This window comes from Mytilus edulis, chromosome 11 (genome assembly GCF_963676685.1).
Source record: "Mytilus edulis chromosome 11, xbMytEdul2.2, whole genome shotgun sequence".
Lineage (NCBI taxonomy): Eukaryota > Metazoa > Mollusca > Bivalvia > Mytilida > Mytilidae > Mytilus > Mytilus edulis.
The window spans coordinates 65498679-65518441 of NC_092354.1; the positions used below are offsets into that span (position 1 = coordinate 65498679).

At 32.1% G+C, this 19763-nt stretch overlaps 1 protein-coding gene across 1 annotated transcript in view; it reads right to left on the minus strand.

Annotated features, from left to right (window-relative positions):
• LOC139496075 (adenomatous polyposis coli protein-like) overlaps positions 1 to 19763 on the minus strand; it is a gene marked incomplete in the record, with an annotated part of 54265 nt that extends 34502 nt beyond the window's left edge. Inside the window, 3 exon segments of the mRNA XM_071284518.1 lie at positions 8576 to 8841; positions 13813 to 13865; positions 19676 to 19763. Coding sequence (XP_071140619.1) covers positions 8576 to 8831 — 256 coding nt within the window.

Sequence of the window (19763 nt, forward strand, 5' to 3'; positions counted from 1 at the left end):
ACCATGTATACTTCTTATTTTCATATCGGATTAGTTTTGTTCTTTTTTACTTTAAAATAAAAGCAATATCCATTTTATGCAAATTTTAAGAGCTCATTATCATCGAGAACAACAATTCCTTTAATGTGAAACTTGAATTAAATCTTAGGACTCACTATTTCAATCTATTTTATAATAATCCCTTCCGTTGATAGATTATCATGATTTTGTTTGATCATGCTGTAATTTCATATCCTCCGTTCTAAAGTCTTTGATTTCAAGAAATAAATACATTTGAAGCTGAATTCTTAGTGAATTATATTGTGTCAACTTATAAAATTACAGCTAACAAAGATTTGATCAATAATACTGTCACAGCATTTACATTTCCTTTATAAATTAAGCAAATGATAAAATTAATACCTCTGTCCTCATTACAACCTACTTTTTATATACTAAACTATAAATATCCCCACACCTTACATACTATTAAAGTCTATATTGACACTACTCACTAGGGCAGTCATCTACAATCCTCCTCCCCCCTTTTTATTATTATTATTAATTAATTTTTTAAATTTGTGCCCCTCTATTTTGCAAAAACCAAATTTGGCAGACAGACACAGCAATGTCTAAATCTAGGTACAAAATGTATTGTGCGAAAAACAATCAGTTCCCCCCCCCCCCTCCCCCCCCCCCCCCAATGTAATCAAAGTCTTGATAGTTTTGTCAAACTGATATGAAAATACATCTAAAGGTCAATTGTCTTTCTCCATCCAAACGGATGAATGACCAACCAATATTCAGACTCATATTTCTATCTATTTATCTCAATATTCAGACAACTCAAGGTTGGTGCCATTTATCAATCACTATTTATCAGTAAAATTGAACAGATAGAATGCAATGATTTTTTCCCTGATTTCTCAGTAACAACAGGTTATCTCAACAGGTCTATCCCAGCAACGGTCAATACTTGTAAATTTCTGATTTGAATAATCTATAGACAAACAAACTACAGTAGCTGCAGTCACCATTGCAGATGTTCACAATTCGTGGTAGTTTTGATGCAAAAATTTATCAAAGCATTAAATCAATTAGAATTCTTTTTCATATATCAGTTAATTATAAAGGGAATCACTGAAGCATGATTTGAGAGGTTCCCCCCCCCCCCCCCGGCTTAGGTCAGTTAGTGGTCTTCCCCCTTATAAAAAGTTCTGAAACCGCCACTGATATGGTCAGTGCTGGACACCTAAATTAGCAAAATAATAGAGAACACTTGTAAATGCTTTTCCAAGAAAACATCTATGAACCGATTGTGCGCTCATTTGATTTTTTTGTGTAATAATGCCACTTTTAAGCACAGCTTTGAGGCTATTTTGTGATGGAGAGAGCGGGAAAGCCCTTAGCAAACCACCAACCTTCAATAGGAACACTGATAATCCTAGTCAATTAAGATTTTAGTCGAGTGCACCCCCCAAAAGGGGGTTCAACCTCACAACTAGCTATGGATTACAGTAGTAAACTACATGTACTATAACCACTCCCCCACCGTGTTTGGCATCTTGATCCAAGTTTATTTAAAGATCTTTTGCAAGTCATTTATGTACTTATTTCTTTCCACATTGTGACCATCAATTGAACTCCAATCAATATCGAATGTAGTTTTCAAGAGGGAACCTTCAATGACACTCAAGAAGAAAGCAAGAAGCAGATTAAATTAATATCACAATAAACAACCAAAAAATGTTGTCATATAATAAGAATCATATAGAAGGAAATAAGTCAGATCATATACCATGAGTTCTAGTGATTATGAAGAAACGATCAACAGTTAATTACACCCTCATAATTAATCCCAAACTGAGGTTGTTTCATGCCAAGGATAATGGAGTTTCTCATAGACTCTATTATGATATCAATGCAATCAGGGATAAATGTATTGTTCTTGATAAATGATTTAGTACAATAAGTAAGAGTGGTACTTGTAGTAAACCTCCATTTATTTTAAATAGTTATAAAATGACCTAACTTGATTGAAAAATCTCACATGTAATACGGATGGATGCAGGATTTTCTAATTGTTTTGAAGACCCATTGGTCAGACTTTGGGCTGTTTCCTGCATTTTGTTTGGGTTCTTGTCTCTTCAATACATTCCCTATTTCCATTCTCATTTCTAAATTAGATCTTTGATGTGGTATCTGGCATGCGTGACAAATATTTTTTTTCAAACAAGAAATCAAAAATGGCAGCAATTGATTGATCATAAAATTTCAGGGTTAAGCATTGATTCATTTCCTCTGCCAGCCATTATTACTCTTCAGGAAGCGTCAATATTTTTATGCATGCCAGAATCGATATCAAATTTTTAATCCCTAAATTCCATTAGTTTATTACTCTAATCACGTTAAAATATTCTTTGAGATCATCCCTCCTGACTTTTATGTTTGTTTCTTCATTAATTATTTATCCTTAAAATCCATTAGTTTATAACACTAAATAATTCTAAAATATCCTTTGAGAACATCCCTTCTCCTAAAATCCATTAATTTGTAACACTAAATAATTCTAAAATATCCTTTGAGAACATCCCCACTGACTTTAATGTTTATTTCTCAGAGCTAGAAGCATCAATCAATTCAACATTTCAGCATCATATAATAATTCTTATAACCCTTCTTCATCATGTTCAAGTCAAAGCATGTAAAGTTTCAGTATAAAATCAATTGCATGTTAAACTTTAGGTTGCTGGTTTATCATGCAACAGGATAGGAAGTTCAGCTTTCATACAAAATTAAAATCCATAAAACAAATTAAAAGGAGCTAAGATTTCAATGCAGAATTTGTTATTTTTAAAATATAAGTGCAATATCAGTTACAGATCCAGGGAAGGGGAGGGTTCCCACCCCCCTCTTTTTTTTGGATGATCACTGCATTTTAATGGGGATATTTGATTGGAACCCCCTCCCCCTTTAATCTGTGTTGGGAACCCCCCTTTTTAAGAACGGCCTAATCTCCCAGTTGCACATGTACAGTGTCCACCTTACAATTATTCCATATGTACCAAGAATACTTGAAATATTGGCAACTGGCTACTGACCAAACCATAGTCCAGTGAACCCTGAAATTGAGGTCAAGAAGATGAAACCTGTCAGTCAAAAATAAAAGACCAGCTGCTTATAGCATGAGTGTATCTTAGAAAGACTTTACCAAGTAACTTTAACCTATATCATGAGGATAAGGTCAGGTGAATCCCTACCTAACAGTAATGTAGTCGTTGCAAGAAACCATTATACCAAATATAGTTATCCTATAAGGCATTATCAGTGAGTATTTCATTTTTTAAAATGACGGTGCAACAGGGCAAGTATTTAAACGAGTTTTTAAAACTTGCCTCCAGTACGTCGAATGAGCATGCCCGAAAGAGTATAAGTCACAGCTCATGAAAGGTCTCCGAATTTGGATATTTTCTTAAAAATTGTCACTCTGTGGGGGAAAAGATTGTTTCAAAGACAAATTTAGCAAGTACAAGTAAAACACTACATTTATACATCATATCACAAATATTTCTGACTTTGTATGGTTTCAGAGGAATTGCTGCTCAATGAAATCAATCTCTTCCTTCAGTAGTATAGATTATACATGTATCATAAAAGTGTAATACTAATTTGGGAATCAATTAACGAACATTTTTATCTGCTGTTACAATTCTTGTCTGACATATAATCAATTATGGTATAGTAGATATTCATACAAACAATTAAGATTTGTTAGATAATATTCAACTAATATGCAATTAATATAATTATCTAATCAATTAACAGTGGAACAATAAAAATTAATTTGTGCACATTGATTCAATTTTGGCATTTATGCCATATTTATTGATATAATTCTATACAAGTCCACAAAAATATTAATTTCAATATAGTTTTTCAAATGCTAAATACATGTATTCTGATAAAAAAAATAATTTAATGAGAAAATCAATTTAAAAACACCAAACACAGCCACATATCAATTTTCATTTAAATTTTGTATTGAAATATAAGAAGCATAATCCCACGGAAGAATTTTTTTTTTTTTTTACTGTTTCCATGGGAAAAAGGAGAAATTTAAAAAATGACACTTACTCGTTAACTGTAATAAAATAAAAACGTAAAAGGTATCCTTTGACCAAATTCTTCAAAAACCATGTTCTGGAATTTCATTGGCATTAAATTACCTTTGAAAATAATCTATTTATTAATCAATTTCATTATTAACTTTTATTACAAATATTGTGTCAGTTTCAACTGAGAATTGATTATCAGTATTTACCGATTCTGTACAATGATGACTCACGGACTCGTTCTGTTAGATTACCATATACAATACTTATTGTGACGATAGAAAATTAAGTTATCCTAGAATTCTAGGGTGAATAACTGTCTACCCACACACAGTTTATTAAAGAGTAAATAATAAATAAATGACTCAACTGTTGGTTTCTGTGTCAAGGACAATATAAGCTGAATATAAATGGACCTAATAAAAAATATATACCTAGTTTCCAATATAAAAACAAAAACATGCAAATACAAGAGGCTGTCACAACCACAGCAAACCGGATTTATTAACATTTATTTGTGTCCTGGCAATATCACAAGAACCATTACTGATGAATAGTGAAAGTGAAAATCGTCAATATCAAATTTGACCTCCTTTTTGTCATCAGTATCAACATATAAAAATTTGAAAAGCTTTATTAGATTGAATGGTTCATGAGTAAATGCAACAGCGTGAATGGAAACACCATTTTACGATCTTTCAAGAATAATAACTCCTGAACGGTAAAAGTCAGAATCGTCATTATTGAACTTGACCTTTATTTTGTCATCAGTAACAACATATAAAAATTTCAAAAGCTTTGGTTGAATGGTTCATGAGAAAATGCACAGACACGAATGGAAACACCATTTTTCAATATTTCAAGAACCATAACTCCTGAACGGTAAAAGTCAAAATCGTCATTATTGAACTTGACTTCCATTTTGTCATCAGTGACAACATATTAAAATTAGGGAAGCTTTGGTAGAACAGTTCATGCTTAAATGCACGGACACGACTGGAAACTCCATTTTTCAATCTTTCAAGAACCACAACTCCTGAACGGTAAAAGTCAAAATCGTCATTATTGAACTTGACCTCCATTTAGTCATCAGTAACAACATATAAAAATTTCAAAAGCTTTGGTAGAACAGTTCATGCGTAAATGCACGGACACGACTGAAAACTCAATTTTTCAATCTTTTAAGAACCATAACTCCTGAACGGTAAAAGTCAAAATCGTCATTATTGAACTTGACCTTCATTTAGTTGTCAGTAACATCACATCAAAATTTTAAAAGCTTTGGTTGAACGGTTCATGAGTTAATGCACGGACAACATTTGATTGCCGCCCGCCCGCCTGACCGACCGCCCGACCGGCCGCCCGCCCGACGTACATCCCCAAATCAATAACCGACATTTTTGTCACAAAAATCCGATTAAAAATTGTGAATGGATGTGTCAAAGAGATGTAATTATATAACAACATGAATGAGTAGTCAACTCACGGGAAAATCCAGCACCAGAGGCTGAAGAAAGGAGAACAGAAATATCTGAATGTCCAGTAGCAAATATTTCATGCATGTTCAGGACTCAAGAGTGGTTTAGAGTAAGAAAGACATAGAAATTTGTTGTAGAAAATAAATGGAAAAGTAAGAATCTTTCTCAGCGTTAACTAGTGAAGGTAATCTGACTTCTGTCAAATTTGTTACATACTGCAAAATGATGCTAGAGGAGCAGATTGGATGCGAAAAAGTTATTTGTCTCTTAAAAAATAAGAATCTCAAAAATACCATTATTAGATATAGATAGATATAAGAAGATGTGGTATGAGTGGCAATGAGATAACTCTCCATCCAAGTCATAATTTATAAAAGTAAACCATTATAGGTCAAAGTATATTTAAAACATTAAAAACATTTCAACGAATATATTTGTATAGATATGCCTGAGGCAAACAGTACAAATTCCACAATTTCAACATAAGAAATAAGTAGTCCTTCACAAACAAGTAATTGTACATTTTCAGAAGTAAGAACTGGTAGTACTAGCTACTAAGACACACTGACCTGATAATATCATTATCCATGACTTCTACACCTGGTGTTAAATCTTCCCTATATATCCGATTTAATTTTTGACTTACCTTTCCGTAATAATTTGGTCAAATACACCTCAAGTGGAAATACTAACATAACTTTTATCATCCATTAAATTATAGTCCATTTAAACCAAGTAGCATTTTCAAACATGTACTCTACAGAGGACTTGTATAAATTGTGTTTTTATTATAATTCAAAATATTAAGATTAAAATAAATACTTCAGAATGAGGTTAGGAACCCAGGTGTTATGTTATGTATATATCTGGAAAATTGAAAAATAAGGTGACATCAAATATGTTTTTACATACTGTGCTCTTTGATGTTGTTTTCAAGTACAAGATCAAAGGCTAACTCTCATGGGGTTCACCAGAGGGGGTTGAGGTTACATGTTGAATTTAAACTATTCAATACTTATTTTAATTCATCCATCATTTATAACACATTACACAAAACTGTAACAATAACTTTATTTATAAGATTAATTAGATAAGCAAATCATCTATCTTTTTACCAGACTATACATGTATTAGTATAGAAGACTGAAAAGGCCATCATTTATATGAATACCTTATTCTTGAAATTTTACAACATACTTAATTAGCTTGCATTACAGGTTTTTATTTAATTTTTGCAGATGATTTATTTTATGTAAATCTTCAATTTGTTCTATAAGTGTCAAAATTCGTCAAAAATAAAAATAAATTAAACATTTTTAAATAAATGCTACATTCACCCCCTAGCCCTCCCCCATCCCTTCATGGCCCCTCTGACTTTATCAGAGTATCAATATCTCTTTATAAACCTATAAACAATCAATTATCAGGTGATAACAATCAATCACTATAAGATCAATAGTATAACTGATAATCAATGTCAGAGGGGGATACTTACTCTAAGACCTAATATCATTTATATGCTTATATCAAAAGGGGGGAGGGGGTTACTTACTAAGGCTTAACATCATTTATAAGCTTATATCAAAAGGGGGGAGGGGGTTACTTACTAAGGCCTAACATCATTTATATGCTTAAAACAAAAGGGGGGAGGGGGTTACTTACTAAGGCCTAACATCATTTATTCTGTTTATAAATGTACTAAATTTATACAGTTCTTATTTAAACTTGCCATCACTGGCATCAGCATTACTTTTAAATACTGTGGATTATTTTTTTTTTAAAATGGGGGGGGGGGGGGGAAAGGGGGGGGTCATTTTTTCGTGGAATAAAGAAATTTGTGGATATTTGAATTCTAAGTTTCGCCAATTTGCATACAAACAAATAGTAAGTTTGTTATTAGTTGGAACACTTAAATTGTGGTCCAAACTTTTATCATCCTTTTCCTTATTATTATATTATATTATTTTTAAGTTTGCATTCAATTTTTTATCAAATCATAAAAATGGAAATTCTGAAGATAAGAACTCATTATTTAATATATCTTTCAATAAATGATGCTTTATGACAGTGACAGCACATTGACAACAAATTCCAAAACAAGAGCATACTTTTTATAAAAATATGGTTCCCACTACTGACCAAAGATTTTAAAGGTTTTATTCTTCATAATTTTTTTATGTCAAAAAAGCTTGGGGTTATAGGTTAGATAGGTCAGATCATCTCATAGAGTACAACTTAAAGAGTTCAGCTTACTAAAAACCTAAAGACACCTCCACACAAATAGTTAGACTAAAAAATGTGATACCGGTAACCCCATACACTATTTATTGTTACAAATTTTTTTTCAACTTCAGCAGTTTTTAGTTTAATTAAACCCAGGTATCAAATATCTGTTAAAAGTGTGTTGATCTTTTATTCTACTAAATCTTCCAAAAATTCCAATTACATTCACATTCTAATCCACCATAGATCAACACTGTTGACTCTAGGATTTGAGAGATCTAAATTATAACATTCTTTATTCTAATCTACATTCTTTTTAAAGATAGAAATACCGCATTTATCCAATTATAAGTTAAGAGGCTGTTGAATATTTGTGAAAGGACAAGCAAATAGTCCTCCAGTGCAAGAAAACTATATTTATTTACAAAATTTGAAAGTGGAATATGAACTGGATATTTTTAGTTTAACAATGCTTTTTAAGATCTGAACATTTGTGTCTTAAAAGCCTGAAGAAAATAAGACGAAAATAATCTATGAGTTAAATCAGAAAACAAAAGATGATGTAAGAGTGAAAGAAAACTTATTGACAACAGAGATGTTCTTACTTTTCATTGAACAATTCTTTTATCTTATTAATTTTTTCTGTCAATTTTTGTTTTATAGTAGTGTCTGTTAAAGCAGGAGTTTATGGGATTATTCTGGTACTTTCTATTTCATTTTTTTGTGTCTAGAACAAAAACCAAAGCTCTATGGCAGAGTTTGAATACAGTGCTTTTGACTCACCATTAGGATTTGTATCCCTACTTTCACCGCCTCCTCCCTGGGCAAAAACATGAATCCCCTCTTCATCAAACTCGTCAAAACTAGCATCCTCCTCATCCATTTTGGTGGCAGCAGTGGGATTTTTCATCTCTGTGACTTCATTTTCAAGCTGTGTTACGTTCGTAGAATTGACATTGATTTCTTGTCTCAGTTGGGAGTTTTCACTTCTTAAATTCTCCACCTGTCGTAAAAGTTCATCATACGATGATGATGCCATGTTCTGAAACCTGAAAATTAAATTGTAATGTTTCAATATATAATATTTTTTTTAATATGTATCTTGTATCTTTTTAATGACTGAAAAGAGGGATGCTGGCTTCTTAAATTGGATATTCAGGAACTTACATGTCCTAAACAAGAATATCTGACCATATGCATATTACAACATTAGTTTACCCATTCACACTATCATTGACTATATCACATCTCAATGTTCAGTGAACCTTTGATATCTAGGGTCAATTTTAAAAAGTTCAAATCACTTTGATCATGTGTTCAAAGTTCCAAATAAATGATATCACAATAAATTGTATCACAAATTCATGGCAAACAACTAACTAAAACAAAACTCATGGAATCGATGAACAGAAGGACATATACCATGTAGATGCACATACCATAAATATAATGTCCTTCTTTTATAGAAGCCTAGTGGGCATAAAAAGATGCTGATAGGAATTTATAACAACAAATTCCCTAATTACATAACATGAATAGGCTAATGAAACCTGTTAGGTTGGTTAACAATGAAAATGTTATACAAAGCCAGGTCCTGCCTTACATGTATGTGAACAGTTCATACCTCTGGCAGAAGAAAAAAATGTTTTTCTTGGAGAAAAAAAACACATTATTGATTCAAAACCAAAGGATCTATCACAGGTCAATTTCAGTGACTGTTTAACAATGAAAATGTTATACAAAGCCAGGTCCTGCATTACATGTATGTGAACAGTTCATACCTCTGGCAGAAAAAAAAAATGTTTTTCTTGGAGAAAAAAAAACATCATTGATTCAAAACCAAAGGATCTATCACATGTCAATTTCAGTGACTCATAACTAAACACCAAACCCAAAGATGTGTTTTTAGCTCATCATTCAAACATCTTCAACCAGAGAAAAACATTAAGCCGTAATTAAAGCCTGATAATCATATATTGTCAGATGACACAGCTCCCAGTGGAAACATTAGGAATATAAAACAATTTACTAAAATTAAAAAGAAATAAACAAATGTTCAGTTGATCAATATATGTTATCGTTACATGTTTCTAATGCTTCCAATAACAACGCTGGAATTCCATCAAGGAGAAAAAAAACTTAATCAACATCACATAAATCAATTTGACAATTCTAAAATGAAATGATATTAGGGGTCATATATAATCCATAGCAAAAATTGAGAGGATTTAAGCATGCATTAGGCCAAAGCTTCTCGAGATTATAATCAATAAGATCAAGACGTCTGAGAGAATTGACAGGATAATTAGGAAGCACGAAGCCAAAGATAAATAGCCATGGACATCTTTGGACCTGTCCATAACTTGGCATAAGCAAAAATTTCAGGTTTAAAGAATTATTAAATTCATGTTTACATATATATATATCTAACAAATAACCTCTTGGGACAAAATGTGAGAAGAACTTTTTATTCTATTCATTCATACAAAATAGTTTCCCATAGGCACATTTTAACTACAAATTTATTCATGTAAATAGTGCTTGCTTAAAACTGGAAATATCTCTTTCTTAAAAGATTGCCTCCCAGTCCCAATCTCTCAAAGGGAAATAACTCCAAAATAAATGTTATTGGATCTTTTAATATAAGCATTTCATAAATGTATATATAAGCTGTACATAAAAGGCTGAGATCAATGTGTCACCAAGGTCCACTCGAGAGCACTGTTAGATAAGGGGGAGCTAACTCGTATGTGCTGGAACCAAGGGACAGGGGGTCAGTCTATCGCTAGACTTAATGTTCTGATAGGCATAGCTAAAACGCAAGGAAGGTTTTCATAATTTAATTAACGATAACGATTTAAATGAATGATAACATATCAATCTATAAACAATGCCAAATAATAATAATCTAATTAAAGTACAAAGTATCAAATCTAAATATCAAATCCAAAGTAAAACTATTTCTCCTTAAAATGTAAAATATAAAATAAATGCCAAAATTACTAAATAATAAAAAGAACTTAATCTCAAATTCAAAATGTAAAGTCTTTTAAAAATAAAAAGATTCTCAAAAGTATTTCCAAAGTTAAATTATGAGTCAGAGATAAATTTTGTCTCACACTACACAGTCAACTGGTAGACTGGTAGACAGTCTTATAGGGCCAGTATAATGACATGAGTAGTGTGAGGTTACGCTTCCGAAACACTGACTAGTTTCTAAAAATAAAAGGTGAGTCAAAAATACATTTTTGTCTAAACACTACAAAGTCAACTAGTAGACTGATCGACAGTCTTACAGATCCAGTATAATAGACTTTAGTAGTGAAAGGTTAGGTTTCCGAAAGGTGACTGCTTTTCCAAAATTTCACAATGATATTTATACTAAAACACAAAATAACTCGACATGACACGAGATGTTAATATTACTCTCATTAGTAAAAAGAGACTTTAATTAACAAAGCCTAATCCTAATAAGTGACATATGCTAATTACAATTAATATTTCAAAATAAAGTGCTTTGAGCAAACTGTGACATTTCGAGTACTAATGCCACAGCATAGGTCAAATTAATTAAACAGATTAATTAAAACTTTTACAAAATACAAACATTAAATTTTCTTTCTTAAAATAAAACATAATTTTTATCCAAAATAACACTAACACAAATTTAAGCCAAATAACACACCATGACAAATGTATAATATGCTTTTTTCATATTATTTCTATTTTAAAGAATGATATTACTTCTATAAATATAGTTGATTAGTGAAACTTGATCGAGACATTTTTTATGAAAACCCTCGATATAAATTTTATAGCAATCCTAAAAGAAATCTAGGCTTGATAGCCATAGCGTATAGGTTTTACAATGCAAATTATTTTTATTTCCAAGTCAAATAACTAGTCTGAGACATGTTAAATGTGAACCTTTCATATAAATTTCACAAAAAATATGGAAAGTGATTTCTTCATGTGAAGAACACATACATTAAAAGGTCTATTGGGGGTTCTGACGTCAAGTTAAAAATAAAACTAAGTATAAATTGAAATGAAAATAATGACCATTTCCTTAATATGTAAAGACAATACCTCAATTTAACAAGAATGTGTCCTCAGTACACGAATGCCCCACTCGCACTATCATTTTCCATGTTCAGTGGACCGTGAAATTGGGGTAAAAACTCTAATTTGGCATTGAAATTAGAAAGATCATATCATAGGGAACATGTGTACAAAGTTTGAAGTCGATTGGACTTCAACTTCATCAAAAACTACCTTGACCAAAAACTTTAACCTGGAGCTGGACAGATGGACGGACGGACGGACGGACAAACGGACGGACGGACAAACGGACGCACAGACCAGAAAACATAATGCCCCTCTACTATCGTAGGTGGGGCATAAAAAGTCTTTCGAATCTTATTTATTATATCTTTACTGAATATCAGATGTGACAGCAGTGTACATTTTTGAACAGCACAGACAACCAAAGACATCTACAGTCCATTAATTTTTTGTATACAGAATGCTAGAAACATTTAATATTTAAAGTCATAAAAAGAGGGATCCATATCTTGGGACTTTTGTTTTTTATAATATTTTATGTCGTTCTTTGGAAAATTATTTTTGATAAAATTTTTAAACTTTTGCGATTCTTCAGTTCAGAAGTTGATATTTTTCAAGAGATCTTGACTGCAGACTTATATCACAAGATTTTACTTTGTTTGTGATCTCTGGTATAAATCTATCTAATGTACGTCTCCAGTAAAAACTAGCATTTTTATTACATTTACATGATCTTTGCATACTAAATTTAACAAATGTCTCCCAGATAGACTTCTTTGTAAAACAGCTTCCAATTTGATCAAATATACAAATTAGCCTGTACAATTCTAAGAATTCAATATATCCAATATATGGTTTTTAGTGACAATAGAAATCAATAGGAACTAATGTATGTCACCTGCAGGAGGATGACTCATACTCCAATGTTATATTGATTCTCAAGTTCTACCATAAATCTGGAATTACAGAAGACAAAGCACACTAATTTAAACAGTATTAACTACAGCTATAACGATTTAAAGAGTACTTATAGGACAGCCAGTGCACATGAGACAAAGCATACTAACTAATAGAGAATTACTACAGCTATGAATATTCTAAGCTAAAGGGTACATGTACTTATAGCACAGCCAGTGCTCATGAGACAAAGCACACTAACTAATAGAGAATTACTACAGCTATGAATATTTTAAGGGTACTTATAGCACATTTAAGTAAGAGAATGGAAACCAAAAATCAGCATTTTTTTTTATTTAAGGAATGACTGTAATATTTTTTCTGTCTATGAAGAAATAACATAAAAAATGTGGTGCACACTGAATAACACGCGTAGCTGGTTATTAACAGTGTGCACCACATTTTTTATGTTATTTCGAATAGACAGAAAAAATATTACAGTCATTTCTTATAATTTAATTGTAAATTCCATTTTAAACCGTAGAAAACCATGAAAAAACGTTGATAACGTCACGGTCACATGACTAAATTATGTCTATGGGCTCATAACAAAATAACGTCAGCCAATCAGAAGACGTGTTACATCCAAAATTAAATTATTAATAAAGGGACATAACTCTAGAACCGTAAAAGTTAACCTTTTAAAATTCAAACTTGACTAAATACTGAACACATGTATTTTTTATCATGATTACCTTGGTAATTGAAATCATGACTGTTGGTAAAAGTTAGAATGTTGATTTACATGATATACTATATATAGTATGAAAATGAGGTGACAGCTAACTCCTTCGAAAGGTGTCCACTGTAAAAGAGTTCAATTGTACAGTCTACAGAGACAAAATTTGGGAGTGTCTGAAAGAGAATCAAAGGTGACTTTAAAATATGACATAAGATGTGGTATGATTGCCAATGAGACAATTCTGCACAAGAGACCAAATATGACACAGAAATTAACAATTATAGGTTACTGTACGTCCTTCAACAATGGTACTTACCATGATAAATGATTTAAACTAGTCTTTTTTTTCAAGGCACACTAAACTTCACCCTGAAAAAAACCACACATTTATATGTACATGTACATGTATTTGTATACTCAGAATAACTAAAGTGGTAAAAATCTTAACCCATTAATGAGTTAAATCTCATATTAGTGTTTCATAGCTATAGTATATATAGGCATGCCCCAAAAAATAGACAATTAAGTTTTAATTAAAAATATTTTTTCAATCAATCTCATCACAAGTTCTATGAATTTGAAACTGTTGTTAGAATAATTTTGAGTGTGCAACTGTTAGGCATGTTTGTATATCAGGTATATTGTTGCATATCATCAACTGAACAGCGTGCACACAAAATATGAGCTAGCCGTTTGTTTATAATTATCATTCGAATGATTCCTGGTCATAAAAATGCTTCAAGTTAGACCAAGAAGACTTTTGAATATGCGATAGTACATGTATATTGGTAAATTGTTTAAAGATTTTTTTTCCCCAGTCCAAATATTACTAATTTTCTTTAAAAGGGGGATGACTGGGAAGCTTTTACTTTTACCAATAATTATCATCATGTTCAGTTCTTTTGATATATTTATAACAAGAATGTGTCTATAGTACACGGATGCCCCATCCGCACTATCATTTTATGTTGGTCATTCTATAAGTGTGCAACTGTTAGGCATCTGAAAATTGCAGGGTAGATAGATCTTAACCTGATAGACAATTTCACCCCATGTCAGATTTGCTCTAAATGCTTTTGTTTTTGAGTTATTTGCCAAAAACTGCATTTTACCCCTCGTGTGACCTTTCTCGTAAAAATTTCTCTCTGTCTGCTATGATGTGAAAATATGGCATCTGATTAATTGGCATGTTTTGAAGCCATAGTTTACGAATTTTGACCTTAGAAAACAATCAACAAAGAAGCATGGATATTGACCATGTGTATAGCATATACAATCAAATAGTAGTTTATTTCAATGACAGATCAATGCTTATTGCGATCACTGGATTTTTATGAGAAAGGTCACACAGACACTAGGGGTAAAATGCAGTTTTTGGCTAATAACTCAAAAACCAAAGCATTTAGAGCAAATCTGACATGGGATAAAATTGTCTATCAGGTCAAGATCTATCTACCCTGCAATTTTCAGATGAATCAAGCAACCGGTTGTTAGCTTGCTGCGCTGGAATTGGTAATTTTAAGGAAATTTTGCTGTTTTTGGCTATTATCTTGAATATTATTATAGATAGAAATAAACTGTAAACAGCAATAATGTTCAGCAAAGTAAGATTTACAAAAAAGTCAACATGAACACAATGGTCAGTTGACCCCTTTAGAAGTTATTGCCCTTTAGGCTTTATAGTCAATTTTTAACCATTTTTCGTAAATCTTAGTAATCTTTTACAAAAATCTTGTCCTCTGAAACTACTGGGCCAAATTTAACCAAACTTGGCCATAATCATCATTGGGGTATCTAGTTTCAAAAATGTGTCCGGTGCCCCGCCCAACCAACCTAGATGGCCGCCATGGCTAAAAATAGAACATGGGGGTAAAATGCAGTTTTTGGCTTATAACTCAAAAACCAAAGCATTAAGAGCAAATCGGACAGGAAGTAAAATTGTTGATCAGGTTACGATCTATCTGCCCTGGAATTTTCAGATGAATCGGATAATCGGTTGTTAGGTTGCTGCCCCTGAATTGGTAATTTTGAGGAAATTTTGCTGTTTTTTTGTTATTATCTTGAATATTATTATAGATAGAGATAAACTGTAAACAGCAATAATGTACAGCAAAGTAAGAACTAAAAATAAGTCAGTATGACCAAAATAGTCAATTGACCCCCTACGGAGTTATTGCCCTTCATAGTCAATTTTTAACAATTTTCTTAAAATTTGAAGATTTTCAACAACATTTTCCACAGAAAATACTGTTATAGATAGAGATAATTGTAAGCAGCAAGAATGTTTAGTAAAGTAAGATCTACAAACACATCACCATCACCAAAACACAATTTTGTCATGAATCCATCTGTGTCCATTGTTTAATATTCACATAGAGGGACACAGGCTCTTTAGAGCCTCTAGTTTATTTTGGTAATCGATCTATTTCCGGTATTATGTAATATTTATCCTCATGAACATTGATGTTTTTACTTGCTGAACATTGGTTTCTTTTACATAAATTAAACATCTTTATACGTTTTGAAATTAACTCTATATTTTTGTTGGATTTAAAGTTTGTCTTGTATATTTTTTACTTATCCACGGGCAACCAAGACAAAGATAATTACTTGTCTGGGTGTTCAAATGTACAAGTCGGGCGAGTCGGGCATAGCATTTCCACACCCCTGCAGTATTACATATTTAGGTAAGGCCAACTAAAATTAATTAGTAGATTTTCATCCAAATTTTTGAAAAAAATGGGGCGGGTGGGAGGATTTTATTTTTTAAATTTTATTTCATATGAAACCCTCGTCACGAGTTCTTCATACCACGGAGTATATGCTAGTGGAAAACAAGTTGTATAATGTATATACATGCTGTATAAGGAATCCTACACTATTTTTTAAACTCTTAAATAAAAATCCCCGATTGGCAACCACTGTTATACATGTAATTGCCGCTTTAGAAACCTATTTATAGTACACATCAAAAAGAAGAAAAATGCTCTCTTCAGTTGGACTATACCTACACCAAATTTCTTTTGCTTTCTAAGCAATAGTTTGTAGTCCCCATAAAATCAATAAAATGTATTGGTACAATTGTATGCAACACAAGTATTATGAGTACAGAATAAAATTTAAACTCAGTGTTGAAAGTAATTATGATGTAAAACATGAACTTAACCAAAAAGTAGTTGTTGTTTAATGACTAAATTGAGGGTATTGGGACAGTTACAGAGGGTGTTTGCTGTTTGTCAACAAAAACAACAGCCATGGGTAAATAAAATGCGTGTTTATCGACTTTTTTTCTTCTCAATATACGGTCATAAATCAAACAAGTTCGTGTTTGTGGCAATTTCTTTAATCCAGTCATGTTTTTTGTACCAATTTGTTCTACAATTCTTGCGCTTTGGATATCATTAAGTCCAAATTTCCTGACATAAAGTCATTGTATAAATAAAGTAAAAGAAACACGGTTTTCGATTCACTTGTGACTACAGCAATTTGCGTTCAAAGACAAGGCGCTTTACTCGTAACTCGAATATTTCATGCCCATTTCGTTATCAATCTCTATTCTCGGTAGATGATGTTGTCATCATAGAGCAGCAGAATATGTCGACTTAATCATTTTCGTTAGATTACTCGAAGAAATACAAAAACGAAATTTGAAACGAAGTTTTGAATGAAACGAAATTATCGATGGTTCCCTGTAACGGACATGAACAAAATCCGGAAATCATATTTTTGTTAAATAAAAAAAATCGGGGCGGGCGGGGATGAAAATCTAGCAATTAATTTTAATTGCCAAATTGGCCTAACGTGATATTTATTAAATATGACCCGATAATAAAATCAGTTTAGGAAGTGTTAAATCCCCTGAATATATATGTTTCTTGTCAAAGTTTGGGCCAATTTTGATCAATCAAGGCCCCCAAAGTACCCATTTGCAGAATCTAGAAGAAACTTTGGTCTGGTTGTGAGTGGTAGTATGAAAATTACTTCTTATATAATGTATATACTGAAATTTCCAGCAACCCAGTGTCAGAATTTACCAAGTGCTGTATCAAGAACACACACTACATGTATGTAGGGGGTCTCATTCGGGGGTTCTGATCCCAGATCCCGCTTACTATTGTCAGATCCCCTTATCCAGCTTACACTATGTACGTAAGCAATTCTCATTTTTTAGTAATTTCCCACATCCCGCTAGACTTTATTTCCCGTTTCCACGGCACAATAATTTGACTTTCATATGTCACACTTACAAAAAAATCGGCAATCCTGTGTCACGCTTAGACCCCAATAAGACCCATTAGTAATCTTTATCACTGCAACCTCATAGTTATATCAATTAGTAAAATGAATCAGTCTTCACCATTGTTCATGCTCAATCACACCCACAGGCCCAGCAGCCCAAACTTGTAAAATTACTGAACATTGGGTAAAATCATCTCTACCAAGTCTAACAAAAATTTTCAAAAATTTAGCTCATTTCCTGAAGACTGTGGTCTAAGACTAGTGAGTGTAGTGTAGATTTACCATTTGCAAGTATGGTCTTGAGGAAATGATGATAGTCCGTCGGAAGGGGACCATAAATGGCTGACCTGTGTTAAGAGAGGAATCCGGGTCCGTCCGCCCTGATTCTGGTTCGCTCTAGTTTCTGTTTGCCCCGAGTCCGTTCGCCCTGATTTTATTTTTTAGTAATTATAGTGTTACGTTGTGTGTATATAATTGAATGTGTTGAAGTCAGTCTACAATTTCGCCGAATATTTACGATGTTTCATGTTAACTTGTCCAAAGCTAGCTCCTATACTAGGTTATAAGTTTCAGTACATTTCAGTACTACAAGATATTGTGACTTCAAGGTATTGAGAACTAAGTTTGTATCTGTATGTAATTACGTTACTAGGAAATATAAGTTTCTGTGAATTTCAGCACTACATTGTATTTTTAAATGTAAAACAACTGAAGACTAAATTATTTGTATGTAATTAAAAATGTTGAAGTTTACATTCACCGAATATTTATTTATGATGTATTCTGTGGTACTGCTAATATAGGAAATAAGTTTCTCGGAATTTCAGCACTACATTGTATTTACTATAAGTGAAACAAATACCACAAACACAGTCACACTGCTGTACATTGATCACTTGTCATCAGTGTTTTTACTCATCCTTTTTTTTATTTTTTATATTTCAAACTGAATTTTACCCATCCAAGCTGACTATTTTATTTGAGAAAAATGTTCTTCTCATTATTAATCCATCAAAGACAATTTATATAACACTCAGTGATATCAAAGGTTTCAAATGACACCTAATCAGCAATCAAAATTCAATCAACAGTAATTAAAAGTGATTATAAAATAAAGTGTAACAATGCAGCCAAGAAATTTATTTAATTGATATAAATTTGGCAAATATTCTATATTTAACTTTTAATAGATATACATAAATTTTAATATATATATATTTCGTTTATTGATGTATAAACCAGTATATGTCTCTGATGTAACATATACCAGAGACATATAATACAATATCTGCATATCATAAATGAATATAGGGCAAATGAACCCAGGGCGAACGGACTATCAGGGCGAACAAACTCAGTGCGAACGATCCTAGGGCGAACATGTAATCAGGGCGAACGATCCCGATACCTTATAAGAGTCTTAAAGAGAGACATATCTCTTGCATGTTACAGACACCCTTGTAGATTTCGAAAAAGAGCAGACTAATGCCGCTACAAGGCAGCACTTACACCCGCAAAGTGGAAAGGGATTAATATAAGTTGCAAAACTTGTTTCCCAATCCACTATCAATAAATATGTTTAAACTAAGAACATTTGTAGTCTGTAGATAATCTGATAATCTAAAAGTTCTTTCCACTGTACTGTAGTTCCATTAAAATCATTGTATCATAATGCCTTTCTCTGCAGGTTTATAATAATCAATACAATTTCCCTAATATTGCACATATTGGAATCACATCATTGAACGATATAAATACTTCAGTATTTGTACTAAGTGAAGTGTATGATAAATTTTGATATGTCAAAAAAGAAAAGAAAGTTAGTAAAAATGATAACTTGTTTAACAGAATACGTTGATTGGTATTTTTAATCTGTAAACAGTATGCAATTATACCTAATGGAATGTACAAATTGACATAATTAACACAAAGAAACATACTTTCCATGTAAACAATGGATTTTCAAACATGTTTTCTTCCCTCCAACTTTCTACCATGTTTACCTGGATATGACGTCGGGTTGAAATA